The sequence below is a fragment of the Cornus florida genome, unplaced genomic scaffold (assembly GCF_030987335.1).
Source record: "Cornus florida cultivar Cherokee Brave unplaced genomic scaffold, ASM3098733v1 CherokeeBrave_3.0.0_Hap2_Chr05, whole genome shotgun sequence".
In the NCBI taxonomy this organism is placed as follows: domain Eukaryota; kingdom Viridiplantae; phylum Streptophyta; class Magnoliopsida; order Cornales; family Cornaceae; genus Cornus; species Cornus florida.
This window is the reverse complement of record NW_026775575.1, coordinates 81,022,334-81,047,602: the sequence shown is the minus strand read 5'-3', so window position 1 is coordinate 81,047,602 and position 25,269 is coordinate 81,022,334. Positions and strand designations below refer to the sequence as shown.

General features: G+C 34.7%; 2 protein-coding genes and 1 long non-coding RNA gene across 3 annotated transcripts; all 3 read right to left on the bottom strand.

Annotated features, from left to right (window-relative positions):
* Positions 1-787: 787 nt before the first annotated feature.
* LOC132307118 (scarecrow-like protein 14) lies at positions 788-4,056 on the bottom strand. The gene is made up of 2 exons (XM_059804787.1): positions 1,278-4,056; positions 788-1,154 (listed from the first exon to the last, which is right to left on the bottom strand). The coding sequence occupies exon 1, from the start codon at positions 3,544-3,546 to the stop codon at positions 1,360-1,362; it is 2,187 nt and encodes a 728-aa protein (XP_059660770.1). The 5' UTR covers positions 3,547-4,056; the 3' UTR covers positions 788-1,154; positions 1,278-1,359.
* Positions 4,057-8,043: 3,987 nt separating this feature from the next.
* LOC132307117 (scarecrow-like protein 33) lies at positions 8,044-11,510 on the bottom strand. The gene is made up of 2 exons (XM_059804786.1): positions 11,439-11,510; positions 8,044-11,127 (listed from the first exon to the last, which is right to left on the bottom strand). The coding sequence occupies exon 2, from the start codon at positions 10,760-10,762 to the stop codon at positions 8,306-8,308; it is 2,457 nt and encodes an 818-aa protein (XP_059660769.1). The 5' UTR covers positions 10,763-11,127; positions 11,439-11,510; the 3' UTR covers positions 8,044-8,305.
* An 8,821-nt stretch (positions 11,511-20,331) lies between these two features.
* On the bottom strand, positions 20,332-24,760 carry LOC132307116 (uncharacterized). The gene is made up of 4 exons (XR_009482171.1): positions 24,435-24,760; positions 23,209-23,287; positions 22,103-22,721; positions 20,332-20,638 (listed from the first exon to the last, which is right to left on the bottom strand). It is a non-coding gene; the product is annotated as an uncharacterized LOC132307116 (long non-coding RNA).
* Between the last annotated feature and the right edge of the window lie 509 nt (positions 24,761-25,269).

Sequence of the window (25,269 nt, the reverse complement as noted above, 5' to 3'; positions counted from 1 at the left end):
AAATAAACGAAGCCCTAATAGTTTCTCCAAACGATCTATGAATAATTGTGAACTCACGTGAATGATGAAACTACCTAAGGGTTATCCAAAGTTATCTGTCGCAACCCATTTAGCGGGAGTCTCAAGAATAGTAGAGCTTGACCAGATGCTTAAGTGGGCCCTTCTTGACTTGGGGAGTATTTTTTTGGAGTCCAACTTTTTTCCATACTGCACGGGTGAAGAAAGTCAGACTTTATTTGAAAAAAAAAAAAAAAAAAAAAAAAAAAAAAAAAAAAAAAAAAGGGAGGAAATTATGGAGTATTGACTATGAACAAATTAAATCAACTAATCGTGATTCTTGAATTATAGATTTGAAATACATTTCATCCATACTTATGAATTGAAAATGTTAATTAAATAAATACTGGTTGTATCAAATATAAAAGGACATTCTTGTTTTGTTTTGTTTTATTTTTAAAGTCTACCATGAAGTTTATCTCACCGATCTTGCAATAAAATGTACATTGCAAATATAAAAAACAGTAATATTGTTCTATTTAGTGTAAAGATATTGTCTACTTTTAATTTATTTTAGGGCCTGGTAGGTATTAGGAACAATGTTCACAAGACCCTAGGGGCTATAGGGTTAGGGCACAATTAGGGTTTTAACAAGCGAAACATCAATTTACACATATTCATTCATTCTTAATCAATAACTTGAATTCCAGATATAATGCTGCCCACAAATATGAAAGGAATTACTTGTGCATTTATTAGCTAAAACCACTATATATAATAAGGATGCAACTTATGGTTCATAAGCTCGAATGAGTAGAAATTTTTTTACTACAATACATGTAAACTAGTGGTTGCAAGGCTAGTTAACAGTAACAATACAAATCAACAAATCTGAATTCCAACTGTTATACATATTTAAATACAATGAAAATAGAAAATGGAGGCTGCACCGGTGCAACGTCGTCCCGTCGACCATCTTCAGAACCAATGAAGGTGAAAGATCAAGTTATTTCCCAAGGAGGACCCCAATGACTCTTAATAGAATGATATAAAAATGTAACAGCAAAATCAGCCGACAGCATAGGACTCAAGATGCAACATGTTTCCAGATATGGTTGGTAGGTTGTAATCACAAAAGATCAGCTCTGTATTTCAATCTGTTGAGCAAGAAAACCCAATATGATTATCATCAGAACATAGTCATTTCGAGTTTATAATATTACATATGAACACACACTTGGAAAAGTGCAGAGAGATTGGATAGAAGAAGCCAGCAGTACCTCTGCTTAGATTCTCAGAAACCTGAGCAACGAGCACGCGCCAAGATTTACAAATCCTAAGCAGTGAAGAGAATTGCTAAACTCAATTCTCGTGAACAGGCTTCCAACATGAGAGAGCGTAGATGATTCGCCCTTTCCATCCCTGCAGCATCCAGTTGCTATCCTCATCAACAACAAAATCACTATGGTAATCCAACTTCACCTTTCTCCTCACATCCTTGACAATCTCCTGGTTCAGTGGCAGCTGCCTGAACCCAGCCCTCCGAATCCGAACTTGCCATTGCTTGTATGTTTCTGGTCTTTCAACCCTTTCGGTGCCCTCACATGCTATGACATTCATAGCATCTCTTCCAAAGACTTCTTTCTCAAACAGCATCCTATCTTGATCTTCAGCTGGTGCACAGGCCTCGAACATGTCAAAGAGTGCCGAGAAGTGGAAGAGTGCTTCTCTGAACCTTGTGACAAAGAAGGGGGCACTATAAGTGCCATTAATGACTCCATGGATGAATATATCTGGGCTAATCCTCTTAATCAAGTTCAAGACAGCATCCCTTGGACTACTCATCACCACTGTCTCGTCAGGAACATTCCCCAACCGGTTTATACAATTAACCACAAGCACCTCATCTCTGTCAATCTTGAGATCCTCAAGTCGGATGGTGTCCCATTTCTTTGCTATGGCATTGTACTCAAATGGGATGTTAAATCGCTCGCAATAATTTGCTAGGCGACGTCCTGTTTCCTCAACCCTTGCAGCTGGCCGGAAGCCCGGTTGGGGAAAATCTATTCCAGTGATGCGTAGCTTAAGAGGTCCACTAGATCTCTTGGAGAGACGGTGGATGAGGCAGGGCCATTGAAAACCATATAGAATTCCAAAATCAATTATATGAATCCTCATTGCATTGTCAGCTAATTCCCTAATTATCCGATTTGCAGAGAAATACGACATCTTAATGAAAGGGCAGGCTGTAACAAATACCTTGTACGCTTTTAAAATATCAGCAGCCGATATCCTCCTGGTAGTAAATGCTGTATACAATGATGTCCCGGTTCCAGCCAAGCGTGCCTCGAGGGCATCGGCAACGTAATGAGCCAGTCTCTGGCCACCATCACCGTGAGGAGAAGAGTGTTGCCTAATCTTCATCAGCAGATCATTCGCAGATCTGACATCACTATTCGCAACAGCTTGTGCACACTGCGTTAGGATTGTCCTTAAATCCACCACATCCTTTTTGTTGCCTTGTCTCTTACCACGCGGCCTGCCAACATTTGAAGCTTTTGGCTTCCCATTCTGCTGCAGCTTAATGCTTGCAACATTTGGCAATGCTTCATCAGAACACAACTCAGGGTTCAAATTAGAACATAGCAACACCTTATCAAACATATCTAATTGCTCGGGCTCTTCATGGTAATTGCTCGCCAACTGCTTGTTACTCCGGCCTTCTTCTACATAATCACTATCCTCTCGAAAATGATTCTTCTTTCCCCTCACCCCATTTGGTGAATAATGGTTCCTGCCACCATCCTCTGCCTCGACCACTACCCCCGACTTCTTCTCTCTCGGCTCAATACCATAATTCACACTAATTTTATCAGAAATGATCTGGGAAACTTCCACTCTCCCTCTCCCTCTCCCTCTCCCTCTTAACTGCGGTATGGTAAAAGCCCCATTATAGGAATTCGAAGCCGGAAATGAACTAACCAGAGACTCCATTTCACCATAGGCAGCATTGTTTGAAGACTGCAAATTGGATTGCAAAAGTCCAAATGAAGCTTCGAATTCGCTCTGATCATGAACCCATTCAGACTCAACTAATTTGCTCACAGGAGTAGAACTATTACTGCTCTGACTACTGCAAGACCTAGCGAAATCATCATCTGGGCTCTCAACAATTTGAGGGTTTAGACTAAGCTCAGGAGGGTACTCCTCCCCAAGAACATCGTAGAATGATTTCTCAGCAGCTTGAAGAGCCAAGCAGTCATGGAACATACAAGGCTTATGCTCCAAATCCTCCTCTTCCATGAGCATCTGGCTTATGTACCGGAGAATCGCATCGGAAAAGTCACCCTCCTCCGTAGATTCCCCCTCCGAGCTCAAGCTCGAGCCCGGAGATACTACTACTTCACCGGGAGGATGAAGAGGATTTGTAGTGATACCATTGAATTGGTGTCCATTGACATGATTTTGAGGCGAAAGGGCGGGAATTGAGTGGTGATGAAAATCATACCCCTTTGCGGAACTAGAATATCCTTGCACAAGAGTATCCATAGAAGACTCTAACCTAACCAAATCAATTACGGTATATAATTTGAAAGAAAACTCCGTAAATTCTAAGAAACGATTCTATGAAATCACACCAGACGTGTAAATCTAGTGATCAACTTTCGAGTTCAGAAGAGTATAACATCAGCATAGAACTATGAAAATTGAAGTTATGGAGGATTAAAATCTAGATTTGGTATAGAGTTGTTGCAGAGTAGAGGACCAAGATACGGAATAAAAGTATAAGATAGAACAACAAATAAAGAGATATATAGAGAGAGAAAAAAAAAAAAAGTCAATACAGAGTACCTTAAAGAGAAACCCTAGGTGTGAATTGAAGTTAGAGAGAGAGAGTTGACAGTAACAGAGAAGCTAACGTTGGTTGCTCTATAAAAAGGGCGACAAAATAATCTTTTAATTAGGATCGAATCTTCTGGGAAACAGAGAGAGTGCGAATATTATAGCCGTCGGAAACGGGAACCGGGTACCGGTGTAGCCGGTCGGCTTCAGCGATTGGCCGGTGATCGATCCGACGGTATGCATATACATATAATATGGATATATAATGGAAGTACGACGTCACCTCTTACGTTGGGGGGAACTATACAAGTCAAGTTGACTCATAGGATTAATTAACGCGCAAGATTAGCCAGATAAGAGGGACAAGTCATCCTTAATTTTTTTATTAATGGTTTTACTTATGAAAGTTAAATTTGTTACCATCCGAAACCAAAATCCCTGTTGTAGGACAATTAAGGTGAACAATTAAGGATATATAATGGAAGTACGACGTCACATGAATGAATGATGAAACTAGAGCCAAGGGTTATCCGAAGTTATCTGTAGCAACCCATTTAGCGTAAGGCTCAAGAATGGTAGAGCTTGACCAGATGCTTAGGTGGGCCCTACTTTACTTGGGGAGTATATTTTTTGGATTCTATCTTTTTCCATACAGCACGGGTTGGTGAAAGTCAGACTTTATCTGAATATTAAAAAAAATTATTGACTATGAACAAATTAAATCAACTAATCGCGATTCTTCAATTATAGATTTGAAATACATTTCATCCATACTTATGAATTGAAAATGTTAATTAAATAAGTACTGGTTGTAGACCATATCAATTATCAAGGATAAAATGACATTCTTGTTTTTATTTTAATTTTTAAAGCCTACCATGAAGTTTAGTAGTTTATCTCACTGTTCTTGCTATAAAATGTACATTGCAAATAGAAAAAATAATAAAATAATTCTATTTAGTGGCAATTTGTTCAACTCGAACAAATATTATTACTTTGTCTCTCTTCCCAGGTAATGAGGGTCAGCATTTGATAACATTATACGTATGAATATTTCTTAACTGAGTAGAATATTTTAGAAAAATTATAAATAGTGATAGGAGAGTGTGCTCATAGTAGATAATTAAAAGAAATGCAAAAATACGATTAAATTTGAATACGTTATATTTTGAATGAAGACGATCAAGAATTTATAATTTTTTTTTTAACATTAAATCGATCTGGTAACCCTTATTGTAATTTTCATTTATGTCCCTACCAAAATGTGTTATGAACCACTTTTTGGAAATGAATGCCAGACACAGGTACTAGGAAGTTTCAATTTAGGATAAAGTTTTGATTTAGTGAATTGTATTGGGCTTGTTTTAGAGTCTTGTCATAAAGTACCAAGGCGACAGAGGTTCGAGTCATTATATTTTGGACCAAAGTGGACCCCGCCACCGGTCAGTCAAAAAGGCACGCGGACTAATCGGAGATGTAACATATTGAGACAGACCCATACTATCCAGATTCATCCCCCAAAATAAAATGATGGGACCCACGAAAATGAAATAAAGGGAACCCACAATTGGCGTTATATTTGTGGAAGCTTCAAAGCTTCCAGAGACGTCTACGACGGATGATGAATTCACGAGTTGCTGGTTTTGTTATGACCCTAGTACATCATATATTGCATGTAAAAAGTATAGACTTTGATTATTAATCAATCATATATGTTACATCGTAATGACCAAGAAAACATATGTTCATTGTTCACACTATATATATATATGTGTGTGTTTTTGTGAAACAATAATTGAAAGTACCATGTATATGTAGGTGTGAACTATGAACATGTGTTTTCTTGGTCATTACGATGTAACATATACGGGCCCTCAGACTTAACAACCTTTCAAGGGAAATCATACCATCTGCACATTGTATATAGTTCAATTGTGCTCTTAAAAAAATTAATTTCTAAAAACATACTTCAAGCAAATTGACATTGATACTCAACAATCTTCCAAGAGAGATTATAGTATCTACACACTACGTAAGGGTGATAATTTAAGAAGTTTAGATACGAATAGAATACGATACAAATATTTGAATACATAAACATGACTAATAATAATGTTATTTTTCAGAATCATTATATGTTGATTTATACAAAACGAACGACGTAAAATGTGTTAATTAAGTGTTTGAAATATGTCAAATCAAATATTTAAAATAATAAAACTTATTTTTAAATTATAAATATAATTATAAAATGTGGAAATTTTGTCCAAAGAGTGGTCATAAAGTGTCAATTTCTAATACCAACCCAACCCCTTCATATATAGAAGGGTTTGTACTTCTTAGGTGGGCGGCTGCAGTTGATGATAAACCCACTCTTGGTGAAATTAATAATATATATCATACTTTGATCATTTCAACCTTGTCCAACAATTTGACAAATAGAAGGACAACTATAATTAAAAAAACATAATTTTGATTCCTCCAACCTAGTGTTTCTCATAATCAACCAGTAATTATTTCTTGTCGGAAATTAGGGATATAGATAGCAAGTAAGCATCCGCCATGTGCACGTACCATACTGGATATAATTTTCTATTTTGATGCTATGATTTCTTGTGATTCAAGAAGGAGATATACTAAAATACTAAAATGGGTATTTGACTTTTAGGACAGATGAAACTTGTTAGCATTGTATTGTTGGGTCGTCACATTAGGTAATGCTTAAAAATACTATCTGTGGACCAAATTATTTTTATTTACCAAATCGATGATCAGGTGGGTGTATCTTCATCCGTGAGATTTAAGTATTATTATTTTTTTATTATATTGGTCGTGAGCAAATTATTAAATTTATTTATGGTGAGTCTTCAATTAATTAATTAATTATTATTTTTTTTTTTTTTATGGTGATGGATTATTTATTTTGAAACAGCCAAATTTGAGATGGAGGGAGCATATCCTTACACAATTTTCAAAAAGATAGCATCTCCTTTTTAAAGTGTTTGATTGTCACAAAAGTCTATTACAAAAACCGATTCAGACTTTTTTCATTTTTCTTTTAAAATGGCACTAGTAAGCAATTTGCTTTAGGAATGCAATATTTTTCTGCATATTTAGGCAGAAAATTATATGTAGGACCAAACATTTGTATAAAAAATTTGCGGTGAAGTTTAAAAAAGTGGATTTATCTGAAATTTTTACTTAGCACCATTATTAGTGCCGGTCAGATTTCCTTACACAAATAGCCCAACGGATGAGGCACCAGAGCCCAAGTCCTTTTTAACTAGGCCAACTCCCTGCACGGGTTCCGTGAATTAGTCGCGACAAAACTCCGGACACCCGAGTATAAAAAAAACAAATACAGATGATGCTATACTGAGAAGACAGAGAGTAACATTTGACTCTTCAATTATATACCAATGTCAAATTTGACGTGCATATTTAGACAGAAAATTATATGTAGGACCAAACATTTGTGTAAAAAATTTGTGGTGAAGTTCAAAAAAGTAAATTTATCTGAAATTTTTAGTTAGCACCATTATTAGTGCAGATTGAAGACTGCAATTTTGCACTACTAGCAGTTCAACTCTATCTGATGGCAATCAAGCAGACTCATAAAATAGATTTGCCATTCAAAAACCATATTCCATTTAACATAGTAGAAACCATCTCTGTGATGATCCCCTTTGTATTCTTATCCAGATTTCCTTAGCATAAACAGCCCAAATCTTTTCCATCTAGGCCAACCTCTTGTATGATTCCATGGATTAGTCAGGTAAGTCCCCGGAAACCCCGGTTAGAAATAAATAAATAAATAAAACAGATGATGCCTCTACTGAGAAGACACACAGAGTAACATTTGACCCTTCAATTATATACCAACTTAAAATTTGACATGATCAGTTCAACGATAGTAGTACTATATTTAATGATTTTTTTAAAACTTGCACTTGTGCTTCAGCATAACTTTAAGATGGCATTCAAAACTACGATGCAATTGATATATAAGGGCAATTTGTGAATTATAAGACCATAAAATAATTAGAGGACTGGGAAACAAGGAGGTAAGATGAAAAGATTTCGAAATTACACTTCCATAGATAAATATATCCAACAAACACACAGCTGATGAGAAAATTTGCAACCAAGAAGCAGATGTCCAACAACCTGTGCTATTCTAAACCATCAATGGAGAAAACTAAGAATAGGAAGCGCGTGATTTATTAGAAAAACATGCTGTTAAAAAAAAAAAAAAACATGCTGTTAAGCAAAAAGCTGATACAGTATACATACTAAAACAAAGATGCACATATCTACAAATATCTATACGTGTGTTTGTGTGTGCGAGAGACAGAGAGAGGGAGAAAGATAGTAACTCATACTTTAACAAAGAAGTATCTTTTCCAGCGTCATCAAATAAGCTGCAGCTCATCTTCAGTTCTAACAAAAATACCTCTAAGAACTTCTACTGAGGTACCCAACATGAGCTAGCACAGAGAATCCGACCCTTCCATCCCTGCAACATCCAGTGACTGTCTTCATCGATCACAAACTCTTTGTGATATCCTCCTGCCTTCATCTTACCCCTCAAATTATTCACAATTGTCTTGTTTAACGGGAGGGGCCTGAAACCAGCCCTCATGTTGCGAACCTGCCACTGTTTGTATGACTCGGGCCTCTCAACCCTCTGCAAGCCCTCACATGCAATGACATTCATTACCTCGCGTCCATAGAACTCTTTCTCAAAATTCAACCACTCTTGGTCTTCACAGTTTATGGTAGTATCAAACACATCAAACCATGCAGAGTAGTGGGAGAGTGCCAATCGGAACCGTGTAAGAAAGAAGGGGGCATTGTAGGATCCATTAAAAACAGAATGGACGAAAATGTCAGGATTCATCTTCCTGATTAACTTCAAAACAGCATCCCTTGGACTGTCCACCACAACAGTATCATCGAGCAGGTTCTCAAACCGAAACAAACAGTTGACAGCAAGCAACTCATTGCTGTCAATCTTGAGGTCCTCAATTTTAATAGTTTCCCATTTTTGTGCTATGGCATTGTACTCAAAAGGAACATTAAAGCGCTCACAATACTTTGCCAAGTGACGGCCTGTCTTCTCAATTAATTCTGATGGCCGGAAACCAGGTTGGGGAAACTCTATCCCAGTAATTCGAAGCTTGGGAGCCCCACCAGGTACGGTTGGGAGATGTTGGATTAGGACTGGCCACTGGAAACCATATAGGATACCAAAATCAACAACGTGTAGTGTTCTTCTTGTAGATACTGAAGCTAGATTCAAGATCGTTTTATCTGCATAGAAAATAGACATCTTCTTGAATGGGCAGGCTGAAAGATAAAGCTGGTAAGCTTTCAGCTTCTCGGCAGCTATGACTCTCTTGGATCCTAGGGTTGCATAAATCTGGAATCCAGTGCCAGCCAAGCGTGCCTCAAGACCGTTTGCAAAGATGTGGGCCAGCCTCTGTATCCCATCACCAGAAGAAGAAGAAGCATGCCGCCTTATCTGCTTTAGTTGTTCATATGCAGTTCTGCGATCATCAGCAGCAACAGATTGTGCACAATTGATCAAAAGAGTCTTCAAATCCACCCCTCCATTTTTACTGGCCTGTTTCTTAGATTTGTGTAGTTTTCTGTTCTGCTGCAATGCCTTGCTCTTTCCATTCATCATTTCTTCAAAAGGAATAGTACAGTATGCAAGCTCCCCTTTTCCATTAGTGAAAAGCAAAACTCTATCAAACCTCTCTGATAACTCAACCTCTTCAACATAAACTGCCAACTGCTTGCTACTCCTCTCTTCTTCTATTTCACCATCTTCTCGGTGGTGGTTCTTCCTTGCCCTTGAACCATTAGGTGAGTACTCTTTCTCGTCCTTCTCTACCTTGACTACAACCTCCCGAGCCTCTTGTATTGATTTTGGAGGCAATGAATAGTTCTCCAAATTAATAATTAATTGATTAGCACTAGGAAGGAATTTACTAGCTTCTTCCACCCCTCTCTTGAACTGTAAGACGGATTCACTATCACTAAACTCATTTGAAACCAGTTGGGTACCGACAGAAGAGTCCACTGGAGCATTATAATTATTAATGATGCTGTTTATAGAACCAGATGACCACTGTGAACTGGGCTGCAAATTCGATTGGAAATTGTTCTCTGATAGATGCCTTTGTGTAACTGACGACATATAGTCTCGATCAACAATCCATTGAGTGTCAATGGAGTTGCCAGCACTAGCACCGCTGGTAGAACTATGCTCGCTGAACCTTCCAAAGAAATGATCATCTGGGCTTTCAACGTCTTGATTGAAGTTAAAAGAGGGTTGGTCAGGAGAAGAAGGATACTTCTCACCTATAATTTCATACAATGATTTCTCAGCAGCTCGCAGAGCCAAAGGATCATGAAACACGCTGGGCTTCTCATCCATGTTCTCCTCCATGAGTATCTGATTAATGTTCTTGAGAATTGTATCAGAAAGGTCATGGTCTCCAGGAGACTCCACTTCCGAGCTCAAGCTTGAAGGAGCAAAATTACCAGGGTCTTGAGCGGAAGGAAGGAAAGGAATATCCATGAAACCAAAATCCAGAGAGTCATCTTTGAGTTTAAATCTATCAGCAAGATTTTGAGACTGATCAAAACCGGGTAAAACAGTCTCCCCATCAAATTTGTGATCGTTTATCCAATCAGCCCAATCACTAAAATGTGGATCCATAATCACCCTGAATAAGTTTAGTCCTAATTGTATATCAAATCGGCCAAATAAAAAATCACCCTCAATAAGTTCAATCCTAATTGTATAAGAGGAAAATTGGGAGTGGAGTGAGAAAAATTGAGAGAGTAGACTTAGATGGTTGGACACATACAACAGAGACCTATCGATCAAAAGAGGAAGACTAGCGGTCATAGAACGTAAGAGACGGAGAGGGAGACCACAAATAACATGGAGTGAGATTATTAAAAACGACTTAAAAAAGTTAAATATAATAAGTGAAATGACATGTAGAAAAGATTGAAAACGGAGAATTCTTGTGGCCGACCAATTGATACGGGATTAAGGCATGGGTGATGATGGTGATGAAATCGAAGACGAAGATGAATAAGTTTAATCCTAATTAATCAAATTCCACTAACAAATTAACCACTTACCTCTAGGAACCTAGTTTAGTGACCCAAAGCAACACAGAATTTACAGAACCCAAATTGAATTAGGTATCAAAACACTAAACCCATGTTTCAAAACCCTAGAACCATCCGTACATGGAAAAACACCTAAACCAAATCAACAAAGGTAAAAATTAGAGGGGAAGGGAAGAAGAACTGAAACACGCATCAAAAAAACAATACTCTAACCATCAAGAAAATAAATGAAACATATCACAAGTAACTAAAAAAACTATACCTAGAAATGTTTTGGAATTCGTTAGCGTAACGAAACTAAATGAGACAGAGAAACTAACGAATAGAAGAGAGAATTGAAGTAGAAGAACCGTGGAAATCCACAAATACTAAATAAGATAGTAAGAAAGAACAGTTCAAGGACCAAGAATTAACAAGTGCTACACAGAAAAATGTATGCTTACCTGAGGAGAAGAAGAGGATTCTGAAGCGTAAGGGCCGGCTTCCAAAAAAAAATCTGGTGAGTCTGTGTTGTACAGAAGTATTGTATTACTAATATTTTATTTCTGAGAAATATATATAGATATATATATATATTTTAAATATATATATATTCTGGCAAATTGGGATATATTAGGTTTGTCACTCCTATTTTTAGAGGACTGAATGTAAAAAAATCCTACAAAAATTCGGTTTGATTTAGCTTTTTGAAAACTCTTTTTACAGTAATTTTTTGAAAACAATATTCTATTTTTTAAAATTTTGAGAACTATTTTTAAAGTTACAGATTATTGAATAAAGACTGACAGACTTGTGTGACGGATTGTAATTTATTAAAAATTATTAAATGGTCCCGAAATTATTATTCTAGACCAATTATTGGTTAACACGTGAGCAAAAATTTCAACAAAGTTTACCCATTAACACCAAAGCTATATAATAATTTCACTATAAAAAAAATTAATAATAATAACATTATTATTATTATTATTTTACAAAGAAGGTATCCCCAAAGTTATATAATAATTTCATATTATTACGTAATATTATTTTTATGGTTTTTTACTGTGTAAGTAGCCCTAAAATTTAATCTACTTGAAGTATATGTAAAAAAAACCCTCACAAGTAGGGATGGCAAATTTCTCATCCCCGCCGAGTCCCCTCCCCGCCCCGTTTATAGCAGGGATGGGACCCTTTTATGTAAACGGGGTTGAAAATGGAGGTAAATTTTGAAAACTCGTCGGAAGCAGGAGCGGGGATGGGATAAACCCATCCCGCCTCGCCCCGATTAAATATTAAATTACTAATATACTCTTACATTTAATAATTTATTACTAAATTAGATTTATTATATATATGAAAATAAGAAAAATTATGTTTTTTTAAAAAAATAATATATATTAATCGGGGTCGAGGTCGTGGTCGGGGCCGGGGCCGGGGCCGGGGATGGGGATAAGAGGTCGGGGGCAGGGGTGGGTATGGTGATAGTGGTGAAATTTTAAGCAGGGATGGGGATTGAAAAATTCAGCAGGGACAGGGACGGGGAATGAGATCCTCGCCCCGCCCCATCGTCATCCTTACTCACAAGCTATGTGTACTACGAACAAAGATCCTCTCCTGCAAAGAAGAGGTCCTGCACCAAATCCAATCACTCATCACTAGTGGGCCTTATCCAAGATTTCAAAATTAATGGTTGGATTTAGTATAGGACCTCTCCAGTGCAAGAGGGGATCCTTGTCCGTGTACTATCAGTCCAGGTCAGGGTCCGGTCTGATTACAACTTAATTTATTCAGGTACTTTCATATAAATTATTTACTCAAAAGTTCCAACGCGTAATATTTTAGCATAGACTTGAGTTTTCACACGTTAGGACAACCGCACGTGCGTAATTTTACTGTTATTGACCAAGTCCATGTAGTCTTAAAGTATATAAGTATAACTTCTTTCCTTTTTTTTTTTAATCTTTTCTTTGAAGTATACAAGTATAACTTATCCATAGTATAAGTAGCCCAATAGTCGTATAAGTAGCCCAGTAGTCATGACCATTATTGGGCTCTCGTGAGTCACAAGTCTAAAGTCTAAAGTCTAAAGTCTAAACCAAGGGGGTATTGTGTTCTTAACTCACGTGGGACCGTGGAAAAGAACCGTCAGATTGGAATAAGCGTGAATATGTGACTCCAGACCAAGACGCGTATTACTCTCTCGTGATTCGACAAGAGTCGAAGACTAAGACGAGTAAGCGATTAGACGAATTTTGTGCGGAAATAACAATTTTAAATTGACAATTATTATCATATTCTTTTCGTCTCATATTAATTATTTATTTTAAAATTTTTGAAATATAAAATATAAATATATAAAAAAAATATGAATAAAAATAACATCTAATGACTCAAAAATAAAATATAATAATGAATCAAAATTTTTTTAAATGAATTATTAATATGAAACAGAGATAGTAATAATTCTAAATTAATAATGAAATAATTACATTAAAGTGTTAAATTCTTAATTTAATAATGTTATAATATTTTAATACGGTGTGATATGTTGTATAAGTGTTATTTTGTCAATGTGAATGTGTCATGTGAGTTTTATATCTTATTGTATATATATTGTAAGACGTTGCATTGTGACACAACGAGTTGAAATATTAATTTAATAATCAATAGAATGGGCATGGAATAGGTGAGGAACACGGAAGACCGATTTATGTTAGGACTCCACTGAATTTTTTTTTTATTTATTATATACCTATAAATTTTAAAATTGTAAAGACTACCCCTACTAATTTTTTTATAATACTTCTACATTATATACTTAGTCCGCAGAAGTTTTATGTCATAAAATGAGTAATCAACTCTCTCTCTCTCTCTCTCTCTCACCGTATTAATAGTAGAGCCACGTTCACTCGAACTTTCTTATTGTTCTAGTTTTACATGTTTATCTTTTAATGATTGTATAAATGACCCTATAAATTTGCAAAATTAGTACTCTTGGTCTTAAAAGAAGAGGGACAGACGTGTTTACCTTTAGTGATTAGGTTGATCTAGTAACTTGTGTTTTTTATTTTTAATTATATTATTATTCACCAGTAAAAGAAAATTTGGAGTCATCACGAGGACATGAAAGGATCCGGATCCACCAAGAAATGAGTCTTAAATCAAGTGGTAAAGAGTAGGTGAGATTGGAATACGTTTTAATCTTACTTTGGTGAAAAATGAAGAGAGAGAGAGAGAGAGAGAGTAGGAGATGTATAAATTAAGCAACACAAATGTAGTCATCACGAGGACAAGAGGGATCCAGATTTGATAAGAAATGAGTCTTAACTAAAGTGGTAGAGAGTAGGTGGGAGTCGAATAAGTTTAATCATATTACTAATAGATTGTGTTTTTTGTTTTTAATAATATCATTATTCAACGTTGTCCTCACTTTAAAAAGAATAAGTCACAAGGATCTAGATCTAATAAGAAATGTGTCTTAACTCAAGTGATAAAAGAGTAAGCGGGAGTCGAATAAGTTTAAATCTTACCTTGGTGATAAATGAAAAGAGAAAAAGAAATGTATAATTAAGTAACACAGAAGTAATCATCCACACGGCTTGCTCAATTGCCAAGGCTTTTAAAGGTAGTCTCCTTCACCCTTAACTTCGAAAATTACCAAACATGAGGTCCAAATTACTTAAATAATGCACCTGGTTTGTATGAAATTATTGCATTCGAAGTTTGTACATAAATCATTCGATAATTCACTCTAATATTTTTTAAAAAAAAAATTAAATCACAACACTTAATATGGTGCATACGGTCCAATTCAATTCAATACGCTTTCAGATTAAATTGAAACCAAATTAATTCTAACTATTTTTAAAATATCGGAATCAAACCATTGGGAAATGGTACCGAAAGTGTGAAAGACTCTACTCTTTTGATAATTAAAAAGGGCAACACTATATATACACGGCAATATCAGCCTAAAAATGGACGACAGCAAAGTTGTTTGTCCAAGTGATATTGCAGGCACTGTAATTAAAAAATGAGATTCGCATGATCATTATAGACATCTATAATACCCCAAACTTTATCTTAAAATATAAAAGTGCATGAGACAACAACAAAGAAAATAGATAGGTTGTTCCTCGATCATTCAACCTCCAAGATCTGAACAATTTTTCAGCCAATGATGATACTTTTAAAATATACTTTATCTTCCCTTTTTTGTTAGTTTTTTTATTTTTAAAAGAATTTGGTAGTGTTCGATAAATTAAAAAAATATTGAATTTGGTAGTCGCCCAACTAGGATCAACAATACATTGCATGTAGTCGGCTGCGGAGTGAATGTTTAGGTATGAATCATGTTTCCTAGTGACGTACAGGTGCCATATAAAACATTTTAAATATATATATATATATACACACACACACACGCACACACATAGATGAACATATGTAAAGTGTAAACTAATAATCAATCCTTGAAGAAAGAAGCAAGAAAGGATATAAAAAATTATATGTTCATGTATGTGTGTGCGTGTGTGTGTATATATATATATATATATAGATTTCTAGTCAATTCCATACCCTGTCATCAAATATTCATATAGACCAAGAAAATATGATAATAATGTACCAACATGCACATCTTTTGGCTTTTTCCCATGTATCCAGAAAGTCAAACCATGGACTATTTTGCTTTTAAGATTAATTCCTTAACGCTCATAATCATCATCTGATCATATGTTTGTGTTTAAGACATTTCAAAATGAATTATAAAACAAGTTTGATCAAATTATGTAGTAAAGAAGAAAAAAACTTGGTTATATACGGAATGTATAAATATTTCATGATGTTCAAATAAATCCTCCATAATTCTCAAATTTTGCAAATAAGGATATTTTTGTCAATTCAGAGACTAAAATACCTTAAATGTCTTTAAGACAAAATAAAATTTAAAAACAATGATTTCAATTTTTAAAGAAATATTAAGAGTATTTTGGGATTTTTATAACAAACTTTGTCAAATTGATGGTCTATTGATATTAGGAGGCCATTTGCATATATTTTTCATTGTTATGGATTTATATGCACATGCTAATAACATAGGTGCTTTTTGCACACTTTTTATTTATGATGATCCTTTTTCTTTCTTTTTTGACACCCCTAATAAGCTTAGTAGATTTATTTAATTCGCCGTTGTTTCTCATTTTAGAGTCTTTTAACTACTTATTAAGATTTGACAAAGTCAAATCAAAACGAACATTTAACCTCTTCTTTAAAAATAAAATATCATATTATTTGAACTAATGTTATTTTTTTATTAGTAAACGAATGACATTTTTTCATGAGTGGTTTTAAACACACCAAACTAGTGGCTGAAGAGATTAAATGGAGATTTATAATTATTTAAAACTTTCTGTCAACTAATATTTTATTTTATCTACATACTACCAAGAATTAACAAATTATTTCAAAACTTTTGAAAATAGAAATTAAGCAATAACAGATAGCACTATTATGGTGGGCGCTCTAGTTGATGATATAACGAGGACCCACTTTTGGTGAATTAATATTCAATGTGATATCATCATAATTTGGATCATTTCAAATTTTCAACCTTGTTCGTCACGTAAAAGGACATCTGTCCTATAAAAACATTATTTTGATTCCAATCTAATGTTCTAGATAATCAAAACCACCATCTACGCGATTCCACTTTCTTCATTTCAAACCACCATTTATGACTTCTTGTGATTCGTGAAAAGAGAGAATGTACTAAATGGGTATTTCACTTTAGGACAGATGAAACTTATTAGGATTGTCTTTGTTGGAAATTTTTATATATATAAAAAATAAAAATTATTTATGGTCTTATGCACTAAGTTTCCTAGTGTAGGATTGCAGTGTGATTATTGATACTTGATAGATTGAGTTGTACTTTCTAATTTAGTTTGATACTTGATAGATTGAGTTGTACTTTCTAATTTAGTTATCTAATTGGGAGTATCGTTTTATACAGTTGGATTGTAATTTTCCAACTTATTTGGTATGATTTAATTATAATCATTTATATCTAAGGTTCCTTGATAAGAAGGGAAACTTAGGTATGTTTATTTGTAAAGAAGCCGTCCCCCTGTTGTTGTTATATATAAGGGTTTTAAACTCCTATTCAACCCTATCAAAGAACAACTCTCAGAATGGGATAAAATACTTTAATGTTTTACACGATCACAAAGAATTGTAAAGCTATCCTCCAAAATCTAAAGGTACGTGTGCTTTAATCATCAATTAGGTATGAGACTAAATTTGAAAATTTATCTTCTTTGAGAAGTCAGCCAATTTTTTTTGTTAAAATCTTATGTCAGAAAATCAGCATGTCTAGTCATAAAATAAAATAATATAAATTTAAAGAATTTTCAAAATAAATTGGTGGATTTACAATTATCCATACATATTTTTACAAACTTTTATTCATCTAAAATAAAAAAAAAACCAATAATAATAAGATTATCCAAAATAATAACATTTTTTTTTCCTAAAATGGGTTGGTGCGTCATGATAGGTTAACCCAGCCTATTTTGACCCAACCCATATTTAACCCATTACAAGCGGGTTGAATATGAGTAACAATCCAAATGTGACTCACCCATATTTGACGATATCCAAACCTAACACAACCCATCCGTTTGCCACTGCTAACGAAAACCAACCCTGACCCACACGGGCCCAGGCTCAAAAACTAAAAATGAACCAATTGACTCTAAATATATATCTAAGAGTTCGAGACTCAAACAAATGTCCAAAACGAATTTTGGAAACCCACGGCACATATCTCCAAACGTAGAGAAATGAAATACATAAAATTATAAAAAATAAGAATGCCCTAAAAATGAAAATGGGGCCAGGCCTCACAAGTAAACTACCATAAATGCCCTCATTAATTAAACTGATATTTTTAGTTTTTTTTCCAACAGAGGAAATAAACAGTGAATAGTTAGTTCTAACTTCTATCTAAGCTATAAGTTGCATTTTGAATATTTATCTGAAACATTTGGAAGGGTGGTTGTAACGTGCAACATGCAGTGGAAATATGATGTCATAATTACCAATACTTTTGAAAAATATGGTATTTCATAAAATTGGGAAGAAATGGTGCTTTGTTTATGGATTTCTGAGGGAATTTAATGAACATGGTTTTCTACCAATTAGATGATATTTGTACAAGACGTGTGCATGCAGGTGCAGGAATTTCTGATTTGCATATCCCCTCCCTCTATTTGTTATTCTCCAGTTATTACAAATTTTCACTTTTTTACAACACTTTGGTTGACATCACTGTAGTCGAGGCCCTAATTCCTTTTGTTTTTTCATTTGGAAAACTCACAAAATGCGTGTGTAGCTGGTTTATGCTTCCAAGTTATAGGCTCTTGAAATCAATGTTGGGCTGGACCCATTTTGGAGCAAACTGGAGAGAGAAAATGGTGTTTTGGCCCAATATGGATAGCAGTTAACCTCAAGCCCAATCCATATACATAGGCGGGATTCCATCAACAAACTCATAAACGAATCCCTGTAATGGTGATGGTGGGTGCGGTTGAGGTGGTGGCGGCGAATGGCGATGTATTCGGAAAGCTGAAGAAAGGGTTTGAGTGGGACTGTTCGTGGAAAGGAGGTGGGTAAGTTCCATTCTTTTGCAATTTCCTCTTCTGCATAAGGACATGAACACTTCTTCGTTGAAAACAATTTGTACTTCATTGCATTGATGATTGCATTACAGGTCTATGTTGGAGGTATGATTCTATTGCGAAAAATCCTGTTATTGTCAACTTTCAAGTAAGAATTTTACATGTTTTCTGTAGAACAATATATATAGCTCAAGGAGATTTTCTATAATTTACCCATTATATAGTGTTAGTGGACAAAAGTGAATAAACTTTTATCATTTTTTATTTTTCTCGTGCTTTTAGGATCTCTTAAACCATTTCTGATGCAAAATGTCATTTTTGCATGCTAAATTTATATTTTGAGAAGAGTTACAATGTCAAAATGTTATATTTTAGCAATTCTGCTCCAATGGTGCATTTTATTCAAAATGCTATTTTTTTGACACAACCATCATTATTTTTCAACTACCATTCCCAACTACAATTTTCAAGAACCATTTTTTTTTCTCTGTTTTTTTTTTTTTTTTTTTTTTTGAGTGTTTGTATTTTATTTAGCTTATTTGCCTTATTAAAAATAAATAAATAAAAACACTAATATATATATATATATATATATAAGCACCACAGACATATATATACACACATATATATTACACACAACAGACATATATATATACACACACAACACCGACATATATATATATATATATATATATATATATATATACACAAGCACAACTGACATATATATATATATACACACACACACACACAAGCACAACACCAAATTGGCAGCCCATGAAAGAGAGAAGAGACAAGAAAGAGAGCAATAACAAATTTAGCAATAGCTATATGTTATGTTATATTTGGCATAATATTTGGCAAAATTATATTTTGACAGCCTACTTGGCATGCCATTGGAGAACCCACTTTAAACTCACATGATATATTTTGAAAATAACTGCCCATCCCATTAAAATTGCTCTTATATTCTAAAAATGGACTCACGTAAAAATTAATTTGAGATCGTCATATGCCATAACTTTTAGCGTACGGTTTGTCTTGAAATTCTGTCATTACCAAAATGACATATTATAAGGATCATTAGTCATCACATTCTTGCTTTTACTATCACTCATTATTCTTCATTCCTGTCATTGATATATTGTTGGGCTCAAATTTTTTTCTTTAGAATTTCGTGCTCAATCCTTAACATCTTAAAAGAATGGCAAAATTGACAAGCTAATACAGTAACATGGTATAGAGCAGTGGTTTTGGAGATATTGGGTTTAAGTTGGAGAGCTATAGAGTTTGATACACGTTCATGGCCCAAAACTTAACAGCTTAATATATTAGCCTCGTTTTGGGTGATCTTGGCTTTTAAATCTGGGTGCTATGTAACTTCATAAACATTGTTGGACTGAAATTAAATTGTGTGAGAAATTTTCTTGCTCAAGGTAGAAAATTTTCATTTGATCCTGTATATGAAGCTTGTAATTCTTCGAAATTTTCCTGCTGCCCAATATATAGAAGATATGTCCCCTGTATGTGTGTAACTTGTTCATGTTCATGACTGCAATGAATCATTCAAGTGTGTATCTATCTATTCTAAAATTTTCAAATAGTTTAGTTATATCACTCTATCAATTACTACAGTTATACATGCACTAAATAACTAATTCTCTCTCTCTAAAATAAAAAAAAAAAATTCCTTATATGTCATTTACATACACGTCAAAAATTAGATCATATAGCATTCAATCACTGTTTTATCAAAGTTCGGCTTGACAAAAAGTTGTTAAGCAACGAGCAAACCATCACATTCTTTTAGATGTTCTATCATGTTTGATAAATCCAACAATCCCTATGTATGCATCTCATCTGTGCATGCACATATTCCCGTATGCAAAGATCATCTTAGTTTCAAAATCTAACTTTCAAGATACAAGATTTAATCCCTCTTTTTCCATTTTGAATCAGTTGATTTATGCGCATGTCACAACCTGCAAATACAAAGACAAAAAAACATCCTCCATATCACATATATAAGAATTTCACATACGAAATTGAAAGGATCAAAACTTAGCCTGAGATTGAGAATGGGCCAAAATAGTTTAGCAATCTTCAGCACAGATGAGCAAAGTTGTGGACCATTCCAAACTACTTTCATGCTTTAACCGAGTTGTTTTTAATGTTGAATTTATAACAGAAGTCATATATAGCCATAAATCTGTAACAAAAATATGTAAATTATGCAGTTATCCGCTAATTATGTGGTTCATTATTTCAGCTTTTTCTCCTCCTTTTCAATCATATATACTCCATGTTAGCCTATAACCCTATGAGGCATGCACAAACACTGGTATTGCAATCTCCTAATTTTCGGAAAGAATAATCACCACCATACACTACTTCCAAAAGTACCCATGATACAAACAAGTCTGCGAAAATGCCAATATACAAAACTCACAATAAACAGATATTTTTTCCATAACTTCTTTCCAGACTGGTTTCATGTGATCAATCCAATCCCAATTGACCTGACCACTAATCCTATATCAATAGAGTTAACAACGAGCAACTAAAGATCTAAATAATATTTATAATACAAAAAAAGCATTACTGAGTAACTAGTTCGATCAAATAACAACTATAATGCATACTGATAGTTTTATGATGCAAACCATTTCTTATCACAAACTGATATATAGCCTCCTAGTTAGAACTAAACATATCTTTTTAAGACTATAATTAGCAAATAGTTATTAGCATATAGAGCTTCCTCTGAAAGTATCATACAAAATTCCAATTTTTTTCCCATACCATAAGAAGAAGAAAGCAACAGGCCAAACATCCCAATCCCCTACCCCTGTTCTAGCTGCCAAAACAATTTTACAGGCACACTAAAGAGCCATGTTACAACACCTAGGACCCAATTTAGAACACAACAAAAATTATGGGATAATATTAATAAAGACATGACCATAATGATGCCAAAAACAGAGGCTTCAAATATAAAGCTGACTGGCTTTCAACATTCCCTCAGTAGGTTTACACTACTGATAAGGAATAGAATCTCATGTCAGTGAAGGCGTCATATTCAAAACCAGAGTTTAAATTGCCTCATGAATAACATTAAAGTGTGACAAGGTATTATGTTTTTAAGGTAAAACTTTCTTGAAGCCTAGTTAGGTCATTTTCTATGTCAAATGTCATGACAGCTCAGTTTCTATGCCACCATTCTCAGTACTCTCGGTTAATGGGAAGAAAATTGGCCTTCCGTAATTCAAGGTATGTGGCTTGTGAACTAAAAATAAAAAATAATAATAATAAAAAAAAAAGTGATTAAAATAACCAAATAAAACTTTAATACAACTGAGATTTGATATTTCATTCTGTTGAAGACAGCAAGTGATAAACAGTTCATAAACACATAATTCAATAAAAATAAATGGTGTAGAAAATACCTTAGAGGATGGAATGACGCATGTATTTGAAGAGGATGATGATCTTGCATGTTATGCTGCTTGTGGCAGTGCTTGAGAAGTTCCAATCTCGTTACGAACCTATGACAATTAGACAATTTAACACTCTTAACTAAAACCTTTAAATATACAATAAAAATGATGTAAACAGCAGGGTACTACAGTGATTAGACTACCGGTGCAGACCATTAACTACACACCACAGTTGATGCACTAGAAGTGTACACCACTCTTTTCACTGTCTTGAAATCAAGGCAAGCTTTTAAAATGCTTAGAGTCCCATTGATTGCTCTTCTGTTCTTGACTTGTTCTGGTTCTTTGTCTTCAAAATCAATGGGATGAGCCACATGAAACACTCCAATGCATCCTTCAATGGCTGCATCAAAACTGTCTGGCTGTTCAAGATCAGCATTGAAAATCTGGAGTTTTTCGGATGCGCCTGGTAGGTTTGTGAGGAAGCCGACATCTTTCTTCTTGTCTAGTGATCAATTGCCTTGGATAAAGGGATCAAAATGAAGGCGGTATTGGAAGAGACGCGAGAGAATCAATCAAAGCCTAAAAGAAAATTGGCGAAGAGAGAAAAACCGATTTGCATCTCAATCTGAAACAGAAACAAACCAGTCTTAGATATCACTGCTATAACTCTCAATTAAGTATATATTTTTTCGATTTATTATAGGGGGACTAAGAATTAATTGAATGGAAATATGTATAACATGTTAACTTATTAGTGTATTTTATCTTGACCCCTGCGAATGGAAAAAGAGTTAGAAACTCTCAGATAGGGAAGAGAATTTCACAGTTTAACAAGGATATATTATTCCAACTACCATTCGATAGAAGAGTTTAAATTGTAGAGCCTCGAATAAAGGCAACCATGCAAGTGTTTCACTAGTCTAAATTTGAGAAATGATATATATATAAAAGGCCTGTGTCCGCACGTGAAAGGCTTACTTTTAGCAGGCTTAGGTAAAGAACAGAATTTTTTTCACAAAACCACAGTGGGTTCTAAGGTGCATTGCATTAAACGAGTGAAATAAAATAAACTATTTGCATATATGCGTGCGCGCGCGCGCGCGTGTGTGTACCTGTAAAGCAGGTCATAGACAACAGCAGAGCAAGTATGGCCGATATGACTTCTCTTCTTGTTTGGTGATTGAGGTGTACCTATCATGTGATTTTTAACAATCATATAATAAGTAATAAATGGTTTAAAGATAACTCAGATCAGATTGTAAAAATGATCATAATCCATTCATAATAAAAAAGGAACAATGATTTTAATTAATAAATGCATTGAATAATCATATTGTAAAATTTTCAAATATCTAATACTTAACGCTGACCTTAAAAGTTGCCTTGTCACTAAGAAATTAATACATGTAAGGCTTATTCCTGTAGTAATATATAATTTGGTAAAAGAAAACATATTATAACAACTTCCATTTCTGTTCCTTAGATATGCTTGTTTGGGTCTCAGAAACAGAGCCTAACACAAGATAGAATCTGAGGAAGTTAAAAGAAAATGGCAAGTAGTAGTAGATGATCCATCATCAAGGGGATCAAAAATTTGCAATTTACTCAATAACTCCTTAATATCAACAATTGACTCGCACAGAACAAATAATTCTGAGAGTGGAGAGATTTATATAGACAACTTAATGTGCAAAATATGAACCAATAGATCACCCTGATAAAGTACATGTTCTCCAGCTACACCCACAACAATTCCCTACAAATGGATCTCATTGCTCAGTCATTACTGAAACCTAAATTTGATTATAATTTTTTTCTTAAGCAATTCAACTTATTGAATTCAGAATGTAGTTCTTTTTCTTTATTCACCCAAAAAAATAAAAAAATAAAAATTATTGAAATCAGAAGGTATTTAATGGATTTTCTTGTAAAATTTGCAGAGGAATACAAAACTTCTAATATATATAGAATTTACCTAACACCAAATTGAGAGAGATGGAGAGAAGTTATCCAGTTAACACCAAATTAAAGTCAAATTAACATCAAATGAACATCAAACTAACACCAAATCCATAAAAATTAGCACCAAGCCGATCTATCTCCACCTGGAGAGTGACTGTGACGGATCTATTTCCCAATTGAGCCAACACATGCTGCAGTTACTTCACTTAGTCACAATCGCAACCAAAATCACACACACAGCAAACATTTTCAATGTACAAAATGAAGAAATCAATGACAAAGGAAACGATCTACCGTGAAGAAGACCAAAACCCCAAACCTTCGAGCTAGGGTTTGTTCTTTCAGTGAGAAGCACAAAATGGAAGAGAGTATCTACCTAGTCTACCGGCGGTCGGCGGAAGTGGCGGTGAAAATGGACGATGTCCGTGGAGACACGACGCTGTTCTCAACACCTTGTGCTTTGCCTTTGCATTACACTTTGTCGGCTTCTCTTCCTTGCGAGCTAGGTTGAAAGCGATTTCGAAAATCTGATAGCCTCGCTGGAGAAATAGACGCACACACAGTGTGTTAGAGAGAGAGATGGGACGGAGATGAAGATGAGAAGATGAGAGAGTTGGTCTGAAAATGAAATGAAGGATCGAGAAGCTGACGTGAGTGTAGGAGTAATTTCTTTATCATCAGGTGTGAGAGAGAGAATAAAGTGAAAATTATAGAATAAAGTGAAAAAGTAGTCCAAAATCATGTTTAAAAATTATAGAATTTTAAAAAGGTTTTAGTGGCGGCCAATTTTACCAGGGCTGTAAGTTGGGTTGGCCCAACCCAGTTTAGTCCCAACCTAACTTTAAACCGAATCAGGTTAGGTTGGGTCAACTCGAATTATACTCAGCATGGGTTAGGGTTAGAATTCGGATCGTATATTTTCGGGCGAGTTGGGTCGGGTTGACGGGTTGAGGTTTTTTTTTTTTATATATAATTTTTTTTTTTAAATATATATATGTATATTATATTATATTTAATCGCCTCCATCTCTATATTACAAGACGAATAAATGGAAGCTGGGAAGAAGGGGATAAAGCTTACGACCAGGTACCAAACACACTCTGTGCAACTGTTTGATGGAAGATTAGTTGGTTGTCCGGAATTAGATCTGATTTATTCATCTTCAACAAATATTTCAAAGATTAGATCTGCTTTATTTCTTCAACAAATAT